The sequence below is a fragment of the Clupea harengus genome, chromosome 15, assembly GCF_900700415.2.
Source record: "Clupea harengus chromosome 15, Ch_v2.0.2, whole genome shotgun sequence".
Taxonomy (NCBI): Eukaryota; Metazoa; Chordata; class Actinopteri; order Clupeiformes; family Clupeidae; genus Clupea; species Clupea harengus.
The window spans coordinates 6,016,813-6,041,806 of record NC_045166.1 but is presented as its reverse complement, the minus strand read 5'-3'; the positions used below and the strand labels follow the sequence as shown (position 1 = coordinate 6,041,806).

The 24,994-nt window shown below is 42.2% G+C and overlaps 3 protein-coding genes across 10 annotated transcripts in view; 2 read left to right on the top strand and 1 right to left on the bottom strand.

Annotated features, from left to right (window-relative positions):
* The first annotated feature begins 187 nt into the window (after window positions 1–187).
* Window positions 188–8,980, top strand: si:ch211-51e12.7 (uncharacterized protein LOC336335 homolog). 8 transcript variants are annotated; one of them, XM_031581820.1, is made up of 6 exons: window positions 188–949; window positions 2,703–2,803; window positions 3,050–3,196; window positions 3,327–3,461; window positions 3,853–3,963; window positions 8,241–8,980. In XM_031581820.1, the coding sequence occupies exons 1-6, from the start codon at window positions 815–817 to the stop codon at window positions 8,269–8,271; spliced, it is 660 nt and encodes a 219-aa protein (XP_031437680.1). In that variant the 5' UTR covers window positions 188–814; the 3' UTR covers window positions 8,272–8,980. The 8 variants fall into 8 exon arrangements, 7 of the variants coding, with proteins under 7 accessions (XP_031437680.1, XP_031437674.1, XP_031437678.1 ...); XM_031581819.1 differs by lacking the exon at window positions 8,241–8,980 and adding an exon at window positions 4,346–4,546 and having other exon boundaries at window positions 201–949; XM_031581814.1 differs by having other exon boundaries at window positions 3,050–3,461.
* A 644-nt stretch (window positions 8,981–9,624) lies between these two features.
* On the bottom strand, window positions 9,625–12,057 carry mrps10 (mitochondrial ribosomal protein S10). Its single transcript, XM_012826615.3, has 7 exons — window positions 11,929–12,057; window positions 11,725–11,777; window positions 11,430–11,496; window positions 11,174–11,313; window positions 10,828–10,936; window positions 10,580–10,669; window positions 9,625–10,112 (listed from the first exon to the last, which is right to left on the bottom strand). Exons 1-7 carry the CDS (start codon window positions 11,995–11,997, stop codon window positions 10,032–10,034), a joined length of 609 nt encoding a protein of 202 aa, XP_012682069.1. The 5' UTR covers window positions 11,998–12,057; the 3' UTR covers window positions 9,625–10,031.
* A 2,609-nt stretch (window positions 12,058–14,666) lies between these two features.
* The window catches only part of tulp4a (TUB like protein 4a), a 30,608-nt gene continuing 20,280 nt past the window's right edge, over window positions 14,667–24,994 (top strand). The window contains exons 1-2 of the mRNA XM_031581086.2: window positions 14,667–15,465; window positions 16,388–17,511. Of these exons, the coding sequence (XP_031436946.1) occupies window positions 17,260–17,511 (252 nt within the window). The 5' untranslated portion in view covers window positions 14,667–15,465; window positions 16,388–17,259. The remainder of the gene's footprint in view (window positions 15,466–16,387; window positions 17,512–24,994) is intronic.

Genomic DNA, 24,994 nt, shown 5'->3' with positions numbered 1-24,994 from the left:
AGTGCCCATTTGGTGTTTTACATGTAAACACGATTTTTACGAACTAACATGTATGTCTCCATCCCATGGTGACAAGGTTGTAAGAATAGTCAACAGTTTAGTTTGTGCGCACTCCTGCACCCAGCCTGGATTTAAAAACCAGTGCGTTTATGCCACCAATAACAATACCACAATCACATTGTGGCCAATACGAAACAAGCCCATAGCCAACCGCATCTCGACTTAGTTTGCTGTGGGTGTGACCCTTGCTACAATGTATTCTTGACAAAGAAATCTGAGCTGCATGTTATGGTCGGCTCAAGCCGCCATTTCAAAGCATATTATCCCAGAGGGTGAATATTTTTATTTTATATAGATGTTTCTAACCTCAAAAGTATTATAGAGTAGGCACGTTTGCAAGGGTTTTATCTCTTTTAAAACGCTGCCCCCTCTGCACCCCAAGGTAAGCCTTTCTCATATTCCCTTCGCTATTTTCACTAGATACAGTTGGAGAGCAGTTTTTTGTCAACCACAAAGATGACAATTGAATCATTTAGGAACCCGCATGTGACAGGTCTGCACAGACACTGAGCCATGCGTCTAAACAGTATGCTCACTGTATAATCCTTGAAATACTAGCGACTGAAATAACAATACATTCCATTCCGGATTATTTTTAACGCGCAACAAAGGAGCTTTTTACGCTTTTATAAAATACATATTTCTGTTGGAATGTCTTAACAGTGAAATACTTCAGACACTTCAAATCACGCCGGTTCTTACGGTAGGCTTATTCAAACAGCCAAGTGTTTGGCTGATTCGTAGTAGCAACAGCATGAACAGCTATAGAATAACAATTATGATTTTTTTTTTTTTCATAGTCCCTCTAGACCATGCCAGTGTTACCTGTAACATTTTAGTAATTTTAATGGATCTCGACGTGTGCATTGCTGATGGAAGACTTGAGAAGGTATACACTTGAACTGATGTCTCGCGCTACATGCCTAGTCATTATAGAGATGACAGTTAATTATTGTTCAATGTTTCCATTGTTTTCATTTTTTTTTTAACACCAAAGTAGCCTACAGGTTTTTCTCTGATCCGAAGTTGTTAGGACTAAATTAATGACTTTTAACGTATCCGTAAAACAAATAAGAGTTCAAATCAGCAGATGGGTTGTTACTCCATAATAACAACATTAATGCACGGCCTGTATCCCCGGAACATATAACAAGTGTTCGTTCATACTGTTAGAATCAATAACAGGCTACCCACTGTCCTTGCACATGCTATAGGGAAGCAAGAATACCGGGGGCAATTTGATATTTAGGCTAAGTACACTTGACATCTCGTGTTGAGAGTTTCTCAGCTGTGCGCCACAAATTGTCTGCGAAGGGGTGGCAAGTAGCAAGCCAGGGATACATTTACCCCGACGTCATTCGGTATGTTAGTCGGCTTTAAAATAAGCTCCTTTGTGAATTTGCTAAACCTGGATGTCATGGATCTCGCAGTCAGCCTACAACTGCTATATCCATCAAGCTAGTAGAGACATTCCGAGGCGACACCATACTATAGCTGGTATTTACTGTACTTACGTTGTCTGTTTTTAACACTGGACTCTTGAATTGATGTACTGACAGGCTGTAAACATAATGCTCTCTACAATGAATGGATCTCTCTAAATTCTTGTTTGTTCAGGTAATTTAGGTTACGAGGCTAATGCATACTTATATTGCGTTTGTTGTTATTGCTGTGCATGATTTAATATATTAAAGGCCATGGAATTAAAGGTATACTTTGTGTTTAAAAAGAAGTAGAAGAAGTAGGTGAAATTATAGTTTTAAAGATCCGTGTTGGCATTTGCTCCACTCATGCATGATTGCCCCCCCCCCCCCCCCCTCCTACAGTCAGAGAGTAAGGCTATTTACAGACAATTCTTCCTCTCTCTCTCTCTCTCACACACACACACACACACACACACACACACATACATTGAGAGAGAGAGAGAGCCTGTGTGGGTTTGTTTGTATGTGTGTACTGTATGTGTATGTATGTATATTTGCACATGCACAATGTAGTGATTTTGACCTCCTTGATCTCTTCACCTGAATCCCCTCTGCTTGTTGAATTCCCCCCCTCAAAGAAACAAAAAGTCCAAAACAGAACTCGTCCATACATCCCATAAATCAGGGACCTCACAATTCGTCTTTATCAAGATTGTTGTTTCATACGATCATGATTCTGTGATATATATTGTGATTTTGTGATATATTGACATTAGGGATGGAGATTGTACATTCTAGGCATCTTCTTTCTCCATTCCAACATTTTTTAAATGTTTGTTTACATTTTCCAGTCTTTAATTTCAACAAAACGCTTGACATGCCCCTGAAATGCATGTGAGACAGAGACTTAGGACACATATAATTCAGACAAATATTGGGAAATAATTAAATCTGTGTATAATTGAGCCCAGTGCTCTAACAACAGGGTCACTGTTTATTTGAAATGGTAATAATTTAGCAAAACAAAGATCAATTATGATTTGACATATGTGGCTCTTTACATATCTCTGCTCTTTGGTCAAGCCCTTCAATTAAAACCTCACAATGTATTTACTATTTAATATATTTATTATTTAAGATGTTTCCTTCATTTTGGAAACACACATCTAGTAAGGCTCAATAAATCAGACCTGAGGTATCTTAGGTGTCTGCCTACAGATGGACGCTGAAACAGAGCAAGTCGAGGAGCAAACAGACATCCCAGCAGCCCCCGCAGAGGAAACGCCACCTGAGACCAAAAACAGGCCAGGCAAACACCTGTATATGAAATATATATTATATGAAATATATATATATATATATATATTATATTCCTATAAACATACATAATGTGTGTTTCATCATGTAAGCTATATGTGTTATATTTTATGAAATAAATGTTTCAGATTTTATGAAATAAATGTTTCAGATTTTATGAAATATATGTTTTATTTGATATAAAACACATCTGTTTTTCAGGATATCCCCATCATCAATATGTTTAAATTGCACATGGTGTTTCACAGAGACCGTGGGGTGAAAGGTCGTGGACGTGGCTGCCGGATGGGCCGAGGGTGGCGCGGAGGTCGTGGCATGATGAAGGCGTTCGGACCCCCAGGGCGGGGCAGGGGTAGAGGGCACGATGGGTTAATGAATGGGTTTGGGCCCATGAGGTACACTACAGAGCACTTCCTCCTTTTTTTATTATATGTGGTATTCTTGCTTTCTTGTTTTGTACAGCACAGTGACAACCACAGCTTCTCACTTCTCTCACTGTTTTCACACGCTTTCGTCTGTCCCAAGAAGGGGCATGGGAGGGATGCGGCCGTACCCAGACCTCCGAGGCAGAGGCGGTGTGAGGGGAGGCCCAAGAGGCATGGGTCCCCCACCTCCTCCTCCCCCACCCCTGCACCTGAGACCTTACCCTCCTATGCACAGGTACAGTTGGGGAATTTATCCAGGATGCTGCTAAGCTCAGGCAAAAAATACTAGAATTAGAGCATTTCTGTAATTTAAGGGACAGGCAAATTCATTTCCATACATTGTAAATGTTTCAGGAACTCCTAGTAGATATTACATTATCAGGAGAGCTTTGTGAGGTCCAATTATAGCTGCACATACCGGAACTTTCTCCTCCTTCACCGGTGTGATTGTGATGTGCTTGAACCAGACTGTAAGCGGGCATGTTCATCCTCTCTGTGGTGATGTGCTTGAACCAGACTGTAAGCGGGCATGTTCATCCTCTCTGTGGTGATGTGCTTGAACCAGACTGTAAGCGGGCATGTTCATCCTCTCTGTGGGCATGTTCATCCTCTCTGTGTGCACACAGGCGTGGCCCCCCTCCACTCCCGCTTGGACCCCCTGGTTTCCGTGGTTGCCCGCCTCCTCCTCGAGGCCACAGCAGTCCCCCAGGCCACCATCGTCACTTTCACCCCAGAGGGTAAGAAGCCAAGCCGCATTCTCGCCATTTCTCCTTCCCTGCTCCTAAAACGTGCACAGATGGCTTTGCTTCTTCCATTACTGTGCCCTGTCATTTTGCACTGCTTTGCCTGAGACTGGGCCAAAGACATTACAAGTAAGGTTAATTGAGTAGGGAGTAAACAGTAATACATAGAGATTAAATAATCAATTAAAAGACATTGAAATTGACATTGAAAAGTGTAGTGCATGATTATGAATGAATTGCCACGCTGACTGCAGTGTAGTTGGTAACATTTCTACTTGAGGAATTAAGGCTCACCAATGAGTTACTTTTGACACAGGCCGATTGAAGTACAGCGGACCACCAGAATGCAAATGTGTGATTTTATCCTTTTATACAGCTACCACAACGGACCCGCCCCTCCTCCACCTTTCCCCCCGCCTGGCAGGGCTCAGCGGTGGCCAGGCCCCCCCAGGGGGCGACGCTTTTAAATGTGGCTACAGATTAAACCGTAATGAGCACTTTCCTTTACAGTTTTTTCCAATCATTTTAGTTCTTGTACCTATACCATGTTCACATTCCCAAAACACTTAACACATCGAGCACACCAGTAGACCATGTGAACCAAACTGTGGATACTTGCCACTATGCTTAGATACAAATGCTGGCAATGACACCTTCTTCCAAATTTCATGGATACCTGTCCCATTCAATGTTCACTACCAGCAAAACACTGTGAAACTACAGCATTTTTTGCCAATGTTTAGATACTCTGTTCAGAACAGTTAACTTTCAGTTCAAAACCTTACTTACAGTAATTTAAATCAATGTAGATGGAAAGATGCTTTGTTTAGACAGACAAATTAAATTATATGCTTGAATAAGAAAAAGTTTTCTTAATTTAGCAGAAAGTTTATTTAGATTATTTAGTTTGTTTTGGCTTGCGGACTTCTCACTATCTCTAATAGTAATAGAGTCTATAGAAGGCAAACATAGATGTAACTGTTCCTGAAAAGTTGTTTCCACTATTACAGTACTGCTCTTTATGTAAGTCATAGGCTATCAGTGAAAGACAGTGATTGAAGAATGCAATTCTTCAATTTACAGTAGTAAATTTGCCACACTCAATTTTGACATCTATTGTGAGAGGCAAACCGACATATCAACACTGTCTTCAGATACTTGGCTTGGATTGACGTATTTCCAAGATGCAATGCAGAGGAGAATGTTACCGTAAATGCAAAGTTCAAACATGTAAAAGTTTGACACCAAATGCAGAGGACAGAATGGATCTGCATTACTGTAGGGCTACAGCAGACTTCTAGTGGTATTACAGTACTTTGGTAGACTGTATCTTGTGTTGATGTATGTAATTTACTGCATTGGAAATACTGCAGTAAATACGTAGCATATTCATGCCTTTTTGTTGTAATGTAGTAAGCCTATATAGTGCAGTAACACATGCAAGTCTAGCATATGGCTGTAATGAAACATATTGCAGTATTTTAGAATTATTTGTTTACTGTCATATTACAAACTTTATTACTGTAGTCCAAAGAAGTGTTTGTCTGTGTGTGTTTTTTTCTCTTTTTTTAATGCAACACTACAGTAATCTATGCTAAACTGGAGGACACAGCAACATCTTATAGATGCAATTAGCAATGCTTCAAGTTGTTAGTGTTTTTTAGGTCATTCTACTCTGAGAGGGAACATGTGTTAAAGTTACGGCAGAATTGATTGTGGTGTGGTTGTTGTAGTGCATTTTGCACCAAAAGTTAACTGATATGCAGAGGTGTGTGTCTGTAAACCCACTGTGTTAAGTGTTTGGGGAAAGTATCCATGGTATAGGTACAAGAACTAAAATGATTGGAAAAAACACTGGGGCCAGTCAAACAGGTACTAGACAAAGACAGCCCACATTTCTGACTGGAGAGCTACCAAAATGCTCCAAAGTTGTCCAAAAAGAAAAAGAAAAAAAATCTGGAGATGATTGTTTTGTGTTGAGAATATTCCTTGAGAATCGATGAATAGCCAAGAGAGCATCAGAACACCAGTGTGTATAGATATTGTTTATGTTAAAAGATCATTTAAACCAGAAAATTACTTTCCTGGAGGGGATGAAGTAATATAGCCCTTTAAATGTTGTTTAGTCCAGTTGGTGGTTATCATGTGAGCCTTAAAATATGTCGTTTTTAACCCATAAGAAAAACAGTTTGAGGCAGTTAGAAAATGAAAGGCAAGAGATGAAAGGAAAAGCAATTGCGACTGCACCATCAGCCCTTCTGTGTTCAGATATATCAGTATTCCTGGAATCCTGGAACCTCCCTAACTTTTCCTCTTGTCACAGTACACGGATGTACTTTGTTAACTTCACTAGACAGCACATTAGCAACATAGTCACATCAAGAAGCTCTTATACACACTTATACAACAAGTGAAATACTCTGTTAAGTATTCCTGATCCATCATTAATGTGCAGCTACTTTTATTTGAGTATTACTGTATGGAACAATTCATGTCTGTGTTCAGCAATCCATACTGTGGAGGGAGTTAATATATACAAAAATATAGTTCAATATGAAAAAATATAATGATTAAATATCACATAATGCCCATACAGTATATATTTGCATTTGTATTTCAAAGCAAATGACAAGAATGAATTGCTTTAAAATAGTGTAAAGTACATCTATGTGTCTAGTTTTGATATGTTATAATACCTTCCCTCGTGGTGGTGTGGATTTGCGAATGTACACTTGGTAAACGGACAGCAGATTGGACCTAGTCATGACAGAAGCAAAAAATAAAGTTAACATAAACTGATCTCTTCTTTTTACTGTTTATTCAAAGCCAGCATAAGAATGTCCGTTGTTTGTCCTTTGGACGTGTAACTCACACCAAGTACAAGTCAAAATGGTGGAAAGGGTGACCACTATTTGAAAGCTATGTTAATATATGTATATATTGCACTTAACGTATTGCAATTGCACAGTATAAGTGATAGAATAGAAAATGTGTATGTTACACTCATTACACAGATTGTCATTACATTTATTCTATAGCATATGAGGTTAAGCCTTATGTGTAAGTGAAGTTGGAGGACCAAGAACCCATGAGGAATATAAAACAGTTGATTTCAAAATACACAGACCTACACTATATTTGTAAAAAGCAATGACAACTGGGCTGAGACGAGCCGAAACGAGAAGAGGGCTGTGACATAATAAATATTAAATCAAAGTCCCTCTAGTGCAAACTCTATAAAACCTGCTCGGTCAAAACTGATAGCCTCTAGTTGGAACTGAAAGACAGTCTATGCTCTAAGAAAAGTTGATAATTGGAACAGCACTGCAACATTGCACTGGACATTCATAGCAGTCTAAGGCGGGTCTTTCACCCTTTGTGCCTGGTGAATCGTAATGATGCTTTTGGATGGGCTTGCAGGAATGCCCACTCTCTTCATGGTGTCACTTTGCACACATCCGCATTCAATCCTGTGCGTGCAAATACATCCAAAGGTGCAGTACTTCTGATGAGGAAGAAAGGGTTTCAGTTTCAGTTTGTCTTTTCTCAACGCTTAGCTTCATTATCCCCTGTGGAAGTGGAATGTTTAAGACGAATGCAGGGGACGCATGAGCCACATTGAAGTATCACATTAAGTATACATTTTTGACATGTGGTCTAAAATAGCTCAGTTTGTGTGAAACACATCATGACATGGTGCAGAATATGTGGCAGTGAAATTATTGACTAGCATATTATGGAACTCACTTTGACCCATAATTTACTCTAATCCACGTGTGCAAATCAAACCTACGGGAGAAGCCTACACCAAATAAACTACCTTGAGTGTTACACCCACAAACGTAACAAACATAATACAAATAATAATAATCCCAAAAAAGTAATAACTTCCCACAAATGTAATACAAATCTGTACTTTTTTGTAATCTGTACAAATGCGATAACTGTTGCCTATCACAAACGTAATACATATTTTGTTTGCAGGGCATTATTGCATTTGTGGGAAGGTAATTCAACTGTAATATACTGCACTGAAAAAGCAAAGCAAAGACTTGGATAAGACTTCCAAATTGCTCTCAACAGGAGTTGCACCTTTTTGTTTGAGATCTTCAGCCTCCTCTGTCAATTTCCCTCTTCTGCAACTGAATGCTTGTCTGCTGTTGGCTGTGCTGCTGCTTCTAACAGTGATGACGGACTGAATGCTTGTCTGCTGTTGGCTGTGCTGCTGCTGCTTCTAGTGATGACGGACTGATTGTTATTGTCTCCTGAAGGGGCACAGTCACCCTTTCCGAGGTGGTGTGAAGCGGAAGCAGGCCTTCCTCTCTCTCCCTCCTCCTTCTCTCCCGCGTCCCCATCCCAGGGATGTGCACTGTGGTGACTCACCCACTAACACAGGCCAGGTGAGAGATAAACCTTTGCTCTTCAACCAGCTTAACACCCAGAACCCATCAACTTTTTCTTCCAGGGGATGAACACAGAGTCAGTGTTTCTGCATAGCCAAACAAGTGAACTGTAAATGAAAGGTAAACCAAACGCAACCTCTAGTCTCCTTACACAGGTAGTCTCCACAGCTATTTCTATTCCAGTCCCACAACCCATAATAAACAGTGATGGTAGTCATGCCTTCTACATCTGAGTACATAAGAGACTGCAATAAGGGAAGAGGATCGGTTATTGCATTCTCTCTGCTGCCTTTCGTGTGTCTGTGTGAGATCTCCTCATGAGTCACCCAACATGACTCACTCGTAGCAGTGAATAGTCTATGCATGAGTTGGTGTGATCAGGCCAGAGGGCTCAGGCAGGAAGGCTCTCTGACAGAAAAGCTCAAATTAGTAGTCAGCAGAGACCAGAAAACGGCACAAGGACAGTAAAGTTTTAACTAAATATTCTGTGAACGTTGTATGTATGGAGACCGACTACTCAGGTTTGTACATGGTGATTTTCTTGAACATGTTTGCACATTTGCACTGCTTTGTATTTTGTTTTCACTCATTAAAATGTTTTTAAAACAGTTGAATTGTTTTTGATTTATATTTTTAAGGTAATCAGCCATTCACGTTTTTCGCTTTGCAGAGCCCCCTAAGGTCGAATGAGGCTAAAATTAAGAAAAACAGAGAACGAAAGGAACGATTTGGAAGGTGGGAATTAACTAATCAAAAAAAAAAATTCGTGAACGAAACATTACCACTACAGTGGCCGATATAAATTTGTCATCACTGAAATATTCTTAGACATGTCAGTGAAAAGGTAAAACACGTTGACTTGAAGTGTTGTCATGCAAATTAGACTTACTTCTGCATAGTTCTCAGTGAGTTGCAATATAAAAAAAAAAATCATATAAAACCGCCGGTGTTGTGTTAACTTGGAGCTTGACAAAGCTACGTATATGGTCCGGTAAGTTCTACAACACGAGAACATCAATAACATGATGTCATTCTAAGTCTTGAAAGATGAAGCCTGTAAACACGTGAATCATGTGAAATGGTCTGGAAATTGTCCGAAATATGATTACAGTCATCTGGAATAAAAGTATCAAGATGGAACAAAGCTGAGCCTCTAGATGGGGCTATGGCACTATGTGGGGAAACTAGTCCATTCACGTTAACCCACCTATGTCGAGGAAAAAAGATTTAGAGAGGATTTCCAAAAACGATCAACTGGGTAAAATATGCAATTTATAACAGTGTGTTATGTAATACATAAGGTAAGCTGCATACACGATGGGACATACAGTATGTTGCGACAATGCCACTTTGTATTTACATACATTCTACAACAAAGGATAACTGCTGAGCAGTAAGCAGAACACACCAAAGAGTAATGTGTTTTCCTCAATGATTTAATAAAAGAAATATTTTACACAAGCTTACATGAATACAAATGAACGGTTGTGACGTACACATGAATACATTATACTTTGTTGACAATGAGACTGAGATCACCAAAAATACCACAAAATGTGGTTTATTTTGAGAGACGGTTTGGAGACCTCTTTTCCTTCTCTTCAAAATCAGAGCACGTGAGAAGTAAATGGTATGCTTTAAATGTCCATTCCTCTCCACTCACTGGCTTGCTTGTTCCTCTTTTGGGGCATCATCCCACATAGGCTTCTGGATATGCTCTGGAACCTTCTCTATGGCAGTCTGTAAGCCACACAAACAGACAGCATCAATTGTAGAGCGAGTAATGGAGGTTATATGTATGAAAGCATGACAGAGATGGTGCTAAAGAGTTGCTTCGCTATACAAATCCAAAGAGGTTACTATTTACATCAAGGAGACACTAAAGTTTTTAGCACACAAGCAAGCTGCCAGCATACTGTGTCAACTTGTCTTTCAAAGAACTGAGAGGTCACTTATTATCATCAGAATTCATAGCATGAAATTACCTCTGGTCAATGTCAAATGCACTATGGCAATGTTAAAGTAAACAAAACTACACTAAATACTAACAATGTAATAGTACTTTTAAAGACGAGGCACAAAGAATTTGCATTCAATCTACATGAAATGTTAAGACGGGTATGTTTTAGGTATGAATACAAGGTTTAGACAAATCTTCCCATTTAAAGACTTCTAGGGGAGACTGAGCAATATTGGATTGGACTTACCTTGGTCACCTCCATAGCTACGCCTTCTGGAAGGTTCCGCTGAATGTATTCTAAGTATACCTGCACTGTCGATCCTGTTACTCGAGATAGCTATCAATAAGAGAAAACAATAACTTTATTTCACTGTTATTAGTTTCTGTGTGTGTCAGTAAGATGTCAGCAAACTATAGTATGAAGTAGTTATTTATTTAAATCTTCATTCAAGTTTATGTTAAAAGTAAACATTTCTAGAGTAGTTATCCTCTCACCTCAATGCACCTGTAATGAGTTCTCATTTCGTACTGAACCCTATGTTTTTTGAAGATGTGCACAGATTTCAGCACTGTTAACTTCTCAATGTGTTTGGGTGGCTCATACCTACAAAGTAACGCACAAAAAAAGCAAGAAACAGGAAAAAAACAGTTAAGAATCCTTAACCCTACAATTTCGTCAATGATGCACACCTAATAAAATGTGTCTTCACTTAAAGACTAAACATGAGGAAGCACTGTTGTTATATTGTTAACACAACTCCTGTTTCATCTTTCAAAGCTTAACCAAACTACAAATTGCTTGTAATGCGGTATTTGGAAGTTGGATGCTGTGTGTACTCACACTTTGCCCAGGCCAATGCCGAGCTCTTTAGCAGCCAAGGTGGCGAAGAATTCATAACTGTCAAGAACCGTCTTGTCATGGCCCTTTACAAGTACTTCAACCTTCTGATAGAGGATATCTGGTTCGTCTATAACAGTAATCTTACAAAGAACAGATCAAAACAAGAATAAACTTTAGCTACACATGCCAGGCAACTATGAGTGGGATTGATGAAGGTCTGATGAACATTAAAGGCAGTTCAGCCAAGGGAACTTACAGCAGGAGCACTTCTGAAGACGCTTGCCGTGTGGAAGGTTGCTGGTGTCTGCAAACGCCATGATTGGCTGGAGAGATAATTATATGAACGCAGAAATGAAGCTTAATGGTTTGTTACGTACAACTGAGACATGGCAAAGCAAGTTATGAACATACACGACTGACTAACAGCCAGGAAATGACAACTACGCTAGCAACGTTAGTAGTTGGAATTGATGGCGATGACTGAAAGGGTAACCATTACAATTGCAATCCTTGCAAGACCGATCTTTATATACTGTAACAAAAATACCAACCTGAAAATAGCTTGTCTGTCATACATCCCACAAATGTCCACTTTATGCAATGCCTACGAGCAGAGATGTCAATCAATATGTGCAGTTTAGCCAGTCTAACTTGAGCGTCGTAACATAACAAAGAAAGTACGCCTTAAACATAACATCGATAAATTAATAAATACAACAATGAAACACAATATTTCTTGATCTAACGTGTTTTACCCGTGATGTCCTGACAACTGTCCTCGCAACGGCCCCAACATTTCTCACGATCACTATGGGAGCCGCCATGATTGAACCCAGAAACCCAATCTGTTGTTCTTCGTCTAGTAAGGTTTTGTGGATTCACTAGTCTTTCTGTGCGTCACTGCCTCCTACTGGAGAAGAGTAGTCAATTATGTATGTCGAAAGATGACATTTTCAAACGATGAATTATTAAACGATGAGATGCATGAATACATACTCAATAAGACAAAAATCAAAGCACACCCATCATTAAACATAAAGACCTGAAACATGTCTTTGTCAACACTGTTTTAAGATAATGGGGGGAAATCATAAACGAGAGGTCATGAAAGGTCATAAGAATTCAGGATATTGTTGCTAATCAGAATCTAGGTCAAATCAAGTGTTAAGGTATTGCTGGACAATCAAAATTCAGCATACTGCTGGCCAGAAATCCAATAAATATGCAGATGATCAGTAGCCAAGAGCCAATCAGAATCCAGGACGCTGCTAGCCAATCAGAATACAAGAAACTGCCAGCCAAAAGGAATCCAGGATACATCTAGTAGTAGTAGTAGTAGTAGTAGTAGTAGTAGTAGTAGTAGTAGTAGTAGTCCTTTATTGTTACAGCACAAGTACACAAGTACCAGCAACATAGCCTGTCGCATAGTAAACTAGCGAAAATGGCAATCCCCCCGTCCATACATATACACATACACACATCTAACAAGGGGGTAGACAGGACGGGAAGACAAGGTTGAGGGAAGAATTGCAGCATAAACATGAGGAAAGGGAGGAAAGAAAAAAAGGCGACCCCCAGACTATGCTCCTAAAGGAGTACAGCGTGGGAGCAGGAAAAAAACACCTCAGCACATAAGCACATACATTTTACAACATGACAGAACTCAAGACTTGCAACGGGGAGGGGGGAGGAGGGATGGAGGTAAACCAGAGCAAACAAGCAGCCATCTGGTCCAACAGCCATGTTAGGCGCTGGTCCCAGACCCGCCTGTCACACTGGGGGTACGAAGCAGGCAAAGGCGTGGGATGGGGGTATGAGGTGGTGAGTGCATATCTGTAATATGTACGTGTGTATGTATGCATGTAGAAAGTTTGTGTATGAGTAGGCCTGGATTGTCGCCTTCCCCTAGGTCCAATCAGACAGATTCTCAGTTCGCAAGATTGTCGTTGCCATGGAGACAGCCTTGAAAAGGTCCTGGACAGAGACAACAATCCACAGGTGTCTGTGGAAAGGGGGACGGGAATGCAAGAGAGTCTCACTCACTGCAGCTATCTTCAGGGGAGTTGTTGTTCCAGCAACGGCCTTGGCCAAGGCCCGTGCTGGTTGAGGGGGCCGAAAGCAGATACGATTGGGGTTGTTTGGTCTTGGGAGTAGGCGCCAATTTGCTCGTCTTCTCCTTTACCGCCTGGTCTCCGAGTTGATCCAATTCCCTTTGCAAAGCTGTGAACTTCTCCCTGTTGTTATCCATATTGCGGCTAATAGCCGCCAGGATGTTATCCATATCACGGTGTATAGCCACAGTCTGAGTGCCAACAGCTCTGCCCAGCGCTTCAATCATGACGGGCAGCCTTAGTGGGCTTTTGACAGCTGTCACCGTTTCTGTCATCTAGCTACTTCACTATCAATTGTCTTTATGCCCTTGAGTGCCCCAATCAAAATTCAAATTTGAATCACACAAGACAGCTGTGGAGCTCTCTAATAGAGTGGAAGAGCAGGGTTTGGATTAGGTGACAGTCGGAAAGCATGGGGTAAGGCTACATTGCTGGAGAGGAGACCAGCTTCACAAGCAAGAAGAGGAAACTAGACGAACAGCAGCAGGATTTTGTTTTTTCAATGACGGTCCCTCAAGCGTCCTTGCTTTGGCAGAGCGAGCATACTGTGCCACGTGCCTGCAGTCCCCTGGCGTAAAGCACCAGGCTGACAACGAGGAAAGCGATGGGGAAGAAAGTGACCTGACAAGCCACAACCACAGTGGCAAAGACCACGGAGGGAGACGGGGCAGTCCATAGAGTATATATGCTACTGCCGTGGTGAGCCAGGCCACATTGCATGCCATTGCCCAGCACTGACTCCACGAAGCCCAGCACCCCAGCTGTGGTTCGGATGGCGTGGCCAGACGTGCAACTTATGCATTGACAGTGACCTGGAAGGCACTTCCTGTTGGGCCCTGGTGGACATAGGGTCCACCATCTCCCTGGTCCATCCTGGAACAAGTGAGCTGAGACTGTGGGGCTGGAAGGCAACCATGCTCCATAGCCACCGATGCTGCTGACCAGAGGCTTCCACGTCGACTCCGCCAGCCCAAGGGTCCCCTGCCATCGTAGACTATTTGTATTTGTCTCTGTTTTTGGTTGTCAAGCTAAAGTAATATAATGGACAGCGATATTGAAGTGATGGGGTGATTTTGTGTAGATTCAGTTGTTTTGAGATTGATGACATCGTGTCAGGCAAACAGGCCTAGCACAAAGATGAAGCAGGGTTTGAATACTTTACGAGGCGGTTGTGTTAATCCAAGTAAGTAAATTAATAAATATATAGTCCTTTAGTAAAATGCACACATGTGTTTATTTACATACAATTTATAAATTATCTCTTTTTAGTCTGCAAATTGTGGGCAAGGCTATCGGCTGTTTTGTCTCCAGAGAATTTCTAATATTTCGTAGACAAGCCCTGCTCTCTGACAGGAAAGCTGCCAAAGACAAGAATCATGTGACCGTCACGTGACCCAGCATTCGGGCCCTGGATAGTGAGGTGGCTCAGGCTATCAAACATTGGACGACAAAGGTAAGCATTTTATTGGGTTTCAGATTCGCTTAATTTCGATTTTATCGCACAGTGAAATTAGCTTAACATGCGCATTTATCAATATGACTAGAATTAGATTCTTGTTAATATCACTTTGCAACTCAGGAACCGTTTTGCTTGCATATTATGGTTAACGATAGCTTGCTAATGTTGGCTAATGTGAAACAAGTAGGCTAGCGATAGTGGCATCAACAAAATGGCTTTTAAAAATATTGAAGTATGTAGTATTAAGGCGCATACCTCTATAATGAGATGAACCTAAGAATAAGAACAAAGAAAGTCTAGTAAATTACGATGTGTGTCTGAATTGTACATTGTGGCTAGCTCGACCTGTTTACATTAGTAGCATATCATATTAGTAGCTAATTGGCATTGCTCCGATATATTTTCAGTTGAATATGTCAAGTTTTACTGACCTCAGGTTTGACTTTGTAGTCGAGATTGACAACTAGCTATCTTTTACTTGAGGTCCAAATGACCTAGATCGACGTTATATACTGCTCGTATTGGTAGTTATGTTTTGTAGCTGGCAAATTTTTTGGTGACTTGTGATAAAGCTGGGATGTGTATCAGTGATCATGTGTTTTTTTTTTATGTCCCAAACAATAAGGGATGCCGTGTATTTGACACGATTGTTAGACTCACCAGGTCCTTATTCTGTACAAGCAGTTGTTGGGTGCAGGTTGATCGGGAAAGCAAATGTTGAAGTAAGCTTTGGTTACTTTATTTGGAGGGTTTCGCCAGGTACTATTTAAATGCATATTGTTCCAATTACTTGTGCTGTGTTAATTTACGGGCAGCATTCAATTTGCTGCCATTTTAAAATATTTAATTCAGTGTATTTTGTTCCTCTAGTCGTTACCTGATTGTCACTACCTTAGCCCACCCCAGCTTTCCCTAGATGTAGACGAAGAATTTTAGCTTGTAGACAAGCAATATAAAGATAGGTAACATGACAGAGCAGCAGTTGCAATATTATAATCTAGCCTGTACATTTCCATTGTGCTGTCTTTTTTTTATCGAAGAGAACGATTATGAAGGTAAATATGTTGCAAAATGCAGGACTTGTAGAATACGATGTGCGAATTTAAATTTTCACTTGTATATCCTACAATGCTCACACGCATGGGAAGTCACAGAAGAAAAAAATATTCCCAGAAAATATTCCCACCCATGTTCTGAATGTGAAGTCACAGAAAGAATATTCATAAATATATAGATTGATATTTACATAAATCAGAATCAGAGGCAAGCAGAGGATTTTTTTTTTCTGACTTCACTTTCAGAACACGGGTGTGTGAAATATCTTTAAGTTCAGTTTTTTTAACAAGCTGTCATGTATTTTGTTTTTTCTGTGACTTTAAATTCAGCTCACAAGTGCATGAATAGTTTATTGTATTTTATAGTGAAATGTAAACATACGAGTTCTGATTTTTTTTCTCAAATCAAGTCTACAAGCTATCGCATTTTGCAACATATTTGCCTTCATATACGATAAGCTACGTTTTGTATTTATCTCAAGCGTGTGGTATTTGAAGGGCTAAAAGGTTGTTCTTCATGTGTATGATGTTCCATCTAACGTCGATGTTTTTATTCTGTCACTGCGCTCCTGGGCTTTCATCTTTGAAGGGATTCCCGGCGCTGATTGGAGCGAAAATCAATGACGCAATGACGTTGCCGGGAGAAGCCGCTCTCCCGCGGAAGGACAGCTAATGATTTTCCACCCAGTCTTTGCTCTCAGCCTGTTCGGACATTGCTGCACAATAAAAAGAGCTACGAATTACACTGGCACCACAAACAGGCTATTTTCGGTCTGATGGTTGGAGTAGAGTTCTGGGTTTATGTTATGTTGACACTGGAGGAGAAGGCATCTGAAATGATGGACAGGGACTCGGCGCCGCTAAATGGAGTCTATCGGATGTCTGGTACTCTATAAACACGCTTATTAAAGAATAACTCCACTTCACTGCCGAGGACAAGAACGGAGTTAAGTTTTTTTTCTTGGTAATTATGTCATAACATTGATATTACATTAATATTTTCAAAGACTGCAGTTGTGCATTAACGACTGAATGAACACGAACGACTGAAAAGAGGAATACAACGAAGAAACCCAATTATTGACCCAAACAAACTTTTATAACTATTCACTGTTGAAATGACTTGATCAGTGTGCCTTTTTCCGTTTATGCATATCAATGACGTTTATTATTTAACAAATTTGTAATCATGGAACGTTTGAAGTGATCACCTCGGCAGCATCCCTCAGATATTCATGGACCCAATCCACACGAAGTTCATTTCAAAAGGTCACATCGGCTGTTTTGGATAGCTTTATTGGATCACCGACGCCAGAGTAGTGCCCTTTGTGCTATGAACTCTCAGACCGTAAGCATTTGCTGCTAGCCCGCACGGCACTGACACTTCAAGTGTCTTCACACTAAACTCGCGGATCACCTTGCTCAACCACTACAGCGGTGAATCGTTTGTTGGCGGCAGGAATGTTCGCGGCGGTCGAGCATGGGCCCGTGCTCTGCAGCGACTCGAACATCCTCTGCTTGTCCTGGAAAGGACGGGTACCGAAGAGCGAGAAGGAGAAGCCGGTGTGTCGGAAGCGGTACTACGAGGAGGGCTGGCTCGCCACGGGGAATGGCAGGGGTGTCGTAGGAGTGACGTTCACCTCCAGCCACTGCAGGAGGGACCGCACAACACTTCAGAGAATAAACTTCAATTTGAGGGGACACAACAGTGAGGTTAGTGGTTATTTGTTTATTAATTTGGTTGTAAATACTTTTGAAACGGAGTTAGAGCCGCAAATTGCAACGTGTTAAACCGCAGACCAAGTACAAGAGGAGTTAGACATATTTTCTTTTTAGTTATCATCATACAGTCTTGGAAGTAGTTTTTTCTGCATAATTTCCGTTTTCATTTTACTCACTGCAATGATAATACAATTTGAACATACAATGTGTTGGAGATTGAGTCAGATGTGTGTGTATGGGCCTCAGAGTGACATTAACTATTAAACTTTTTGCTCACTAGAGTACCCATAGCTCTTAGTAATACTTGAAATGTGCCATCATGCTGAAAAGAAATATGAGTTCCATTATTGGCTTGTACCGAAGTCAGCATGTCTGAAGTATTGCTTGCAGCTGCAAGTCAATTCTCCACCTCAGTTTGGATTTGATATCGTTTTTATACACAGAGATGTGGAAATGGAAGGTAATGTGAGGTGAAATAATAGTAAAAAAAAAAAAGACTGGCACTTCATTCTTCTACCTGCATGGCTGATCAGACGCTCAGCTTCCTGTGTCGCTGGCGCAGGTGGCACAGGTGGCACTAAACGAGTGGGGAATGTAGAATCCATCACGCGGAGCCCACGTCATGTCACGTCGTGACAGTTTGGAAATTACGCCGCCTAATGAATTCTGTCAACCTGGTGACGGATCGACTCACTCATTTGTGCAGCCCCCCTAACACACTCTTTAACTGGTCCAGAGATCTGCCTGCTAGGCACCCATGGTTGAAGTACTCTGTGCTGTGTGTCATGCTCTTCTCTCTCTCGCTCTCTCGCTCTCTCACTAATGTGAAAACTACCCACGTTCAAGATGTGTTGGTCTGACGTGGTCCAAGGGAGACAAGTAAACACAAACACATCATGGCCTTGTATAAACCGAAGCAGATGGGCATTTAACAGCAACAAGGATACCCATAGTGTGACTTGTGTGCTCTACGGTTTTCTTTCGTTACAGTTGTGTGTTCACGATGCAGGTCAAGTGCACTGCGAGGTGAGTGACAAGGAGGTGGGGCTGTTGGTGGATGAGTGTGATTTTGGCTGGATGAAGGCGAATGGAAATGACTCGCTCGGTCCGTTGGTGTACTCTAAAGAGGTGCCAAGAGGACACTTCTGCCGACCACTCGTGCACATGTTTAGAGCTACTCTAGCTGTCGCTCTTCTCTGTGGAGTGCGGAGATGTTGTGGGGGATGGGCTGTTTTCATCCACAAGGTATCCATGTTCTGTTAAGCATTGAAACCGTGGGATTCTAGAGGTAATAACAGTAAGACCCTGCCCCTATGCTTTATGGTGTCTGATTTTGGTCATGGCACATAGGTAAAATGACTTGCTGAAACTGTGAGCAAACCATAGTTTGTTTGATTATATTTTCTGTTGATGTGCTCTGTTCATCAAGAATGGTAGATTTTCGACCAAGGCCACCACTGCTAAGGAAACTGCTATGGAGTATCTAAAATAACAATCTGCTGATTTATGTTGATAGCTGGGGGGGGGGGGGGGGGGGGACGGGACTGCTATTTGTCTGTGTTGTATGCAATTCTCTGTGGTAGTGCAGACAAACATTCACTCACTCTGTCAATGATGTAATCCACACGGTCAGAGTATGACACCCGTTAGCTCACTCATGCTTTTTAGCCTTGATCTCAAATGTGAAAGTTTTAAAAATAAAGATGGATGAAAATAAACAAAAAGCAATCACGGGTCTTGACCTGTTGCCTAATCCCAAATCATCATCTGTAATCTCAGAGGAGTGCATATCAGAGCAGCTCATCCCGTCTGATTAAAAAAATGCAGAGATCTGGGTTTTTATTCTGTGTGTGTGTGTGTGTGTGGTGTGTGTGTGTGTGTGTGTGTGTGTGTGTGTGTGTGTGTGTGTGTGTGTGTGTGTGTGTGTGTGTGTGTGTGTGTGTGTGTGTGTGTGTGTGAGAGAGTAAGTAAATGAGGGCCAGAACGAGAGAGATGCTCGACACTCATTTCTTCTGACAGAGTAGAATCCTGGTCAATTTAGGCTACGCTCACAGCTACGTTACGAATGGTCATCTTGTGGAGAATCTGTAGGGTGCAGATATAAAACACACACACACACACACACACCCGCCCAGAGTGAGGTGTGCTTCAGGACTTGTAGGTTGTATTTGTGTAATGGAGAATGCATGTTAAGTACTCGGTGTGATTGGTGGTGTCTGTGCTCATGGGTTCCTCTAATCAGCACGGACCCAATAACAAGGATAGTGTGTGGTGTGTGTGTGTGTGTACACGTGTGTGTGTGTGTGTGTACACGTGTGTGTGCCTGTCTGGTCATGTGCCAGTCGTGACTGCGCTTCCCTCTGCCCTCTGTCATCCCTTCTCCAGAGATCTGCAGTGGTGTAGACCTACACTCTCAGGACAGACCCTACCACTATTCTCCTCCCCCCTCTCTCTCACACACTCACACAACACACACACACACACTCCTTATAGGCCAGATTCCCACACAGAGCAGGATATTAGCTTGTGTGCTATAGCTGTGTGCTGTTATACGTGTCTCTTTGTGGTTATATTGTGTGGTGTGTGTGTGTGTGTGTGTGTACACAGGCCTATTTGATACCCTATTGTGCTTCCTACAGCATGCCTCCTCTCCTGTCTCTGAGCAATGGCCCAATTTTGTAGACCCTCTTTCATTGTTCCCTATACCTGAGCAAGAAACGGCAAGATATCACACATGCTGCTCAGCTTTGCGAGTTAATCTGTTCTCAAGGCAATTATGTTGCGTAATGGGAGCCACTCTTCTCCCAGGTGTGTGTGGTGTGTGTGTGTGTGTGTGTGTGTGTGTGTGTGTGTGAGAGAGTGTGAGAGAAAGACTTTGACTCTTTTTAACCCCCGATGACCTACTTTAAGACCACACAGGTCTGACCTGTGGATGAGGGTTTTTTTTTTCTAAACAAATTGCAGAATTCCCAGGTCAATGCTGCGTTCACTAACACCTGCGTCGGACAGTAATCTGATTATCTCTTTAAACTGGTTTATCATTGGAGTGCGTACTGACAGTTCCATCTCATCAGAGCGACCACCAACAACAACAACAACAACAACAGTGGTTTCTGGCGAGACCTCCCCGCCTTTCACACAAGGATTTATATACCTTTGTGTGAATTTGAATAAACATGCACTTTACATCGACAAAAAGGACCGGTGCAATTCAATTCCATTTCAGTCTCGAAATGTATTCCTTCATTTGGAATCTTCTGCTCATGTCAGCTGTGACCGATGTCAGTTTGCCAGAATTGTTGACTGAGCCACAGACTCCGTTTTTGACCCAAATACAGTAGTGTCCCTACTGCTTTTAACCTGGGTCGATGCTTTCGGATGAAAGGGTCTGCTGGACCGCTGCTACATTTTGTGTTGTGTACACAGGGCCTCCAGGCAAGAGGGTTTAGAATGTTTCTGGGGCTTGCGTCAAACAAGCAAGCCTAGGAATTCCATTTCCTGTCGGAGGATGTCTACAGTGGTTGAAAGGGAGGGACATTTTGATATAGATATTTAATAAAGAGCTCCTCTCTCTGTGTCTCACACGCAAACAGACACACAGACACACGCCTCTCTATTCCTTTTCTTTCTTTCTCTCTCACACACACACACACACACAGACGAACACACACACTCTTATTCAGCTGAAGGTTCTGTTAACTCATCTCTGCTCGCAAATCACCCCTCTTGTCCTAGAGCAGCGATTCTCACTAATTGAGTTCCAGGCCTGATTTAAAGGCCTATCAGAAGGCCCAACGATTAGCAGGACCAGTGGAGGAGACACAACCCCCCCCGGTCTCCCGTGCCCCTCCCTTCTCTCCTACGACGTCCTCCGTTGTTCCCTGGTGTCCTTGACCATTGATTCAAAGCAATTCCGTTGTAGTGAGCTGCTTGGTAGAAGTCTCATTCAGGAGTTACAGGCCAGCAAACACACCATTATTTATGGTGGGGTGGGGGCAGGAAGCTGCTGTGATGTTACACTGGAGGATCTTATAGTTACTAGCCTTGTAATGTGTCAGTCAGTCTGGCCTTAGTGAAAGTAGGCAGTGTACTGTGATGTGTTTTTGTAACCCATTGTGTCTGAATGTTGTGAAATGGAAAGGTTATGTTGAGCTTCACCGTGCTGAATCAAATTGCTCTAAACGCTGAACATCCATTAATCCGTGGGTCATCCTGTCTCTTCAGGCCATTCATCCGTGGGTCATTCTGTCTCTTCAGGCCATTCTGCTGTTAGAATGGACACCGCCGTCCCCTTAGTTACCTGGTCTGTCCCCGGCTGTCCCCCCCAGTGCTTTTATGCAAGGCTAATAGTCTGGCGGATGTCCATGTGATACTTGATCCCAAGAACCGCTTCGTCACCGGCCAGCTGTTAGCCCCTTAAAGGCGTCCGATGAGGACTGCTTTTAATCCCGCCACTGCCTATATTTAGCACACCGGTTTTTCCCTCCTCCCCGGGATGAGATGTCCTGCTTGCCGAGCTTTGCTGGAGTTGACTCATCCTCAGTGTGCCCGGCACAGGGGCCACGCTGGGCCAGACGCAAGCGTGTGCCGCGAGGACGTGCCCCAGATCTAATAACGCCAGTCATTCTCGGGAAGCTACAGGCCCCAGTAATGCTGTTAGAGTAATAATAGGTAATTGAATATTGATCGGGGGGCTGAAGGCGAGAGGTCTTCTGCCTGCTTCGGCAGAACCACAACAGATCATGAGATTGATCCAATGCCGAGTGGGCCTCTACATGCGCTCTCTTTCTCTCTCTCTTTCTATTCATCTTTCTCCCTCTCCCCCTCTTCCTCTCACTCTCACTTTTCATCCCTCTCTCTCTCTCTGTGTCTCTCGCTCCCTCTCCCCCTCCCTCTTCATCTCTCTTTCTCCCGATCAAACGTATATTCAACGCCGTTTGCACTGTGTCTCTATTGTGTGTGTGTGTGTGTGTGTGTGTGTGTGTGTGTGTGTGTGTTGTGTCTGCCTGTGTGTGGGCGTGTGGAGGTTGGCTTGCTTGGGGGGGAGGGGGTTGTTGGGAAGGCAGAGTTCTTCATGATTTATGGTAGCGGAGCAGGGGAGGATGGGTGGGAACAGTAAATATACCTTTGGACGACACCCTGCTGCAGCTCTTTGTTTCCAAAAGACATGTTCCTCAGCAGGACACACACTGTCTCCATTGTTGCCTGTGTGTGTAGAGGTGTATGACTGACTCCCTGTTAGAGCGTGTAATAAAAAAAAATAAAAAAACAAGATGGATGCTCTGATATCAGCTAAGGCATTGTGACATAGTCAGGGTATGGAAGGAGCCGTATAGCCCTATATGATTGCACTGCTTTGAGCAACAGTGTAGCAGGCCCGCAATAAAATGAGAAGCTGATGAAAGCCTGCTGGGTTCAATTTGTGGTCACGGAACCTAGCAATGCTAACATTGCAATCCTGTAACTTTTATCAGGAACAGCCTCGTTACTGTTGGGTGCATGGAGTGAGTCTGGAGTGTCTTGGTGTGAAATACAAGAAAGATGAGACTGAATTGCAGTTGCAGAAGTACATTTCAGTGTTTCCCCTAGGTTTACAGCTTTGGGGGGGGGGGGGCTGCGGCACGGTGCGCGGCGCGGCGTGGCCACCGACACAAACGCTTAAAGGAATCATGGTGTTCATGTGTTTCTTTAAATGACAGCAGTCAATATAACAACTAAACATCGGAACATGTCTTTGTATGACAATTATCCACAAAGTGTGCAGCTTTTGTCGCTGCAGTGGTGTATCTTTCTGGGCTTCTGGAAGAACATTTTTTAAGATATTTGCGGCCTAAAATTCCTGATTTCGCAGGAGCTTTTCCAAAAAGTTGCGATGAAAGTTTTTATTTTTAGGTTTTTGTTGCAATGAAATTGGCGAAACAAGTGAAAGTTGCGATAAAAAGTTATGAATTGTCCTCTTTGTAATTATAATTGAGTTATTTGTTGAAAAATAATTGATTATAAACAAACATTAATTCATCAAGAACAAAACGATTGAGAAATGGTCCTCTTAATAACCTCACCAATATGCCAAACAAAAGATTACCAGGACTACAAAAATGTAGCAAAATAGGCTTTACTTATCCACAACGAAGTGCACATGTTGGCATTACAAAAGGACCAGTACGACTGAATAAAATGTTATGAATGTCTCAGCCTTCATAAAAAAACAGCCTGTGTCACTATGATCTGTCTCGTCATCTGACGTCCTGCCTGTGTTTCTGCCGTTCTCATTGCTTATCAATCTGTTTTGCTATCCTTGTTTATTTATTTTATCCGTATAGGTGTTGATGTTCAATTTCATATATTAATTTAAAGTCGTCCAATTTCAAGTCATCCATTCTTCAACACTAGCTGCTACCTTGTCTTCAAACAGAAAGTAACGTTAAATCTCCATGGCAACAGCTCTTGAGGGTTTGGCAAATAATCGGATTTATTGCTTCCTTCATTATTCACAGCAAAATAAATAATTTTCGTTACATTTCATAGATTTATTAGACTCTATGTAAAAAGGGCCACGCACAACTCGCGGAAAATGATAAAAAATGGAAGCCAGATCTATTTCTGAATTTTCGGTGCGGACATTCTGTACGTACGTTCTGTTTCCACGTCTGTTGTAGCCATTCTCATTGGGCCTCATTGTCGACCCTACCTAGGAAAAGATCTCTGCCGGATTCATGAACGCCTGGATATTAGTTTTTTAAAGCTTAAAAGTGTCCGTAGCTGTGCACTGATTCTTAAGCCCAATTCTGTCCGCTGGTGGGAGCGTGCTCACCTGTGGGAGCGTGTCTGTGTGTGTGTGTGTGCGTGCTGCGCGGCGGAACTCTGCATGCGCGGAATACAGAGCGCAGAGAATTGTAAACGCGCGACCATGTAGAGACAGAAATTACATGCCGTCGTGTAAATAAGATAAATAACATAAGGCTATTTATTTTGTTCAATAAAAGAACAAGCTATAGACCTGTTCTATAGGAAAGGTAACCTTAAATTACTTCCGTTGTGATCTGGCGCTTTATAGAAAATAAAATTGAACAAAATTAACTTGACCTTCCAGGGGGGGCGGGGCGCCCCCCTAATATAACGGTAGGGGAAACACTGCATTTGTAGAGGCGCAGGTTGCTGTATAATGATTGTATAATTGTCAGACTTTAATCGCACAAGCGACACACTGCAAACTGCAACACACGTGAATACATGGAGGCGACACAGGACACACACACACACACACACGCAGGCCTGAGGTCGTTTGTGAATTTATCTTCTGCATTTATCCCATCCGGGACTGTCCTTCCTCCAGGACCCCAGGAGCAGTGGGCAGCTTTTAAGCGCCCAGGTACCAAGTGAGCTGAACCGTCAGTCTTGGTCAGGGACCGACGAAGAGTGTTCTGTTCTTTTGTATGAAGCTATAATGTGAAATTCTCCCTTTTTTTCAACC

Excerpts from the sequence above, each read along its gene's own strand:
- si:ch211-51e12.7 (XM_031581814.1), top strand. The coding sequence starts at position 815 with ATGAACAGCTATAGAATAACAATTATGATTTTTTTTTTTTTCATAGTC. Across the intron at positions 2,804-3,049 it reads AACAGGCCAGGCAAACACCT|AGACCGTGGGGTGAAAGGTC; the intron begins GTATATGAAATA and ends GGTGTTTCACAG. Across the intron at positions 3,462-3,852 it reads CCTTACCCTCCTATGCACAG|GCGTGGCCCCCCTCCACTCC; the intron begins GTACAGTTGGGG and ends GTGTGCACACAG.
- mrps10 (XM_012826615.3), bottom strand. The coding sequence starts at position 11,997 with ATGGCGGCTCCCATAGTGATCGTGAGAAATGTTGGGGCCGTTGCGAGG. Across the intron at positions 11,497-11,724 it reads GACAGACAAGCTATTTTCAG|CCAATCATGGCGTTTGCAGA; the intron begins GTTGGTATTTTT and ends TTATCTCTCCAG. Across the intron at positions 11,314-11,429 it reads TCTTCAGAAGTGCTCCTGCT|ATTACTGTTATAGACGAACC; the intron begins GTAAGTTCCCTT and ends GTTCTTTGTAAG.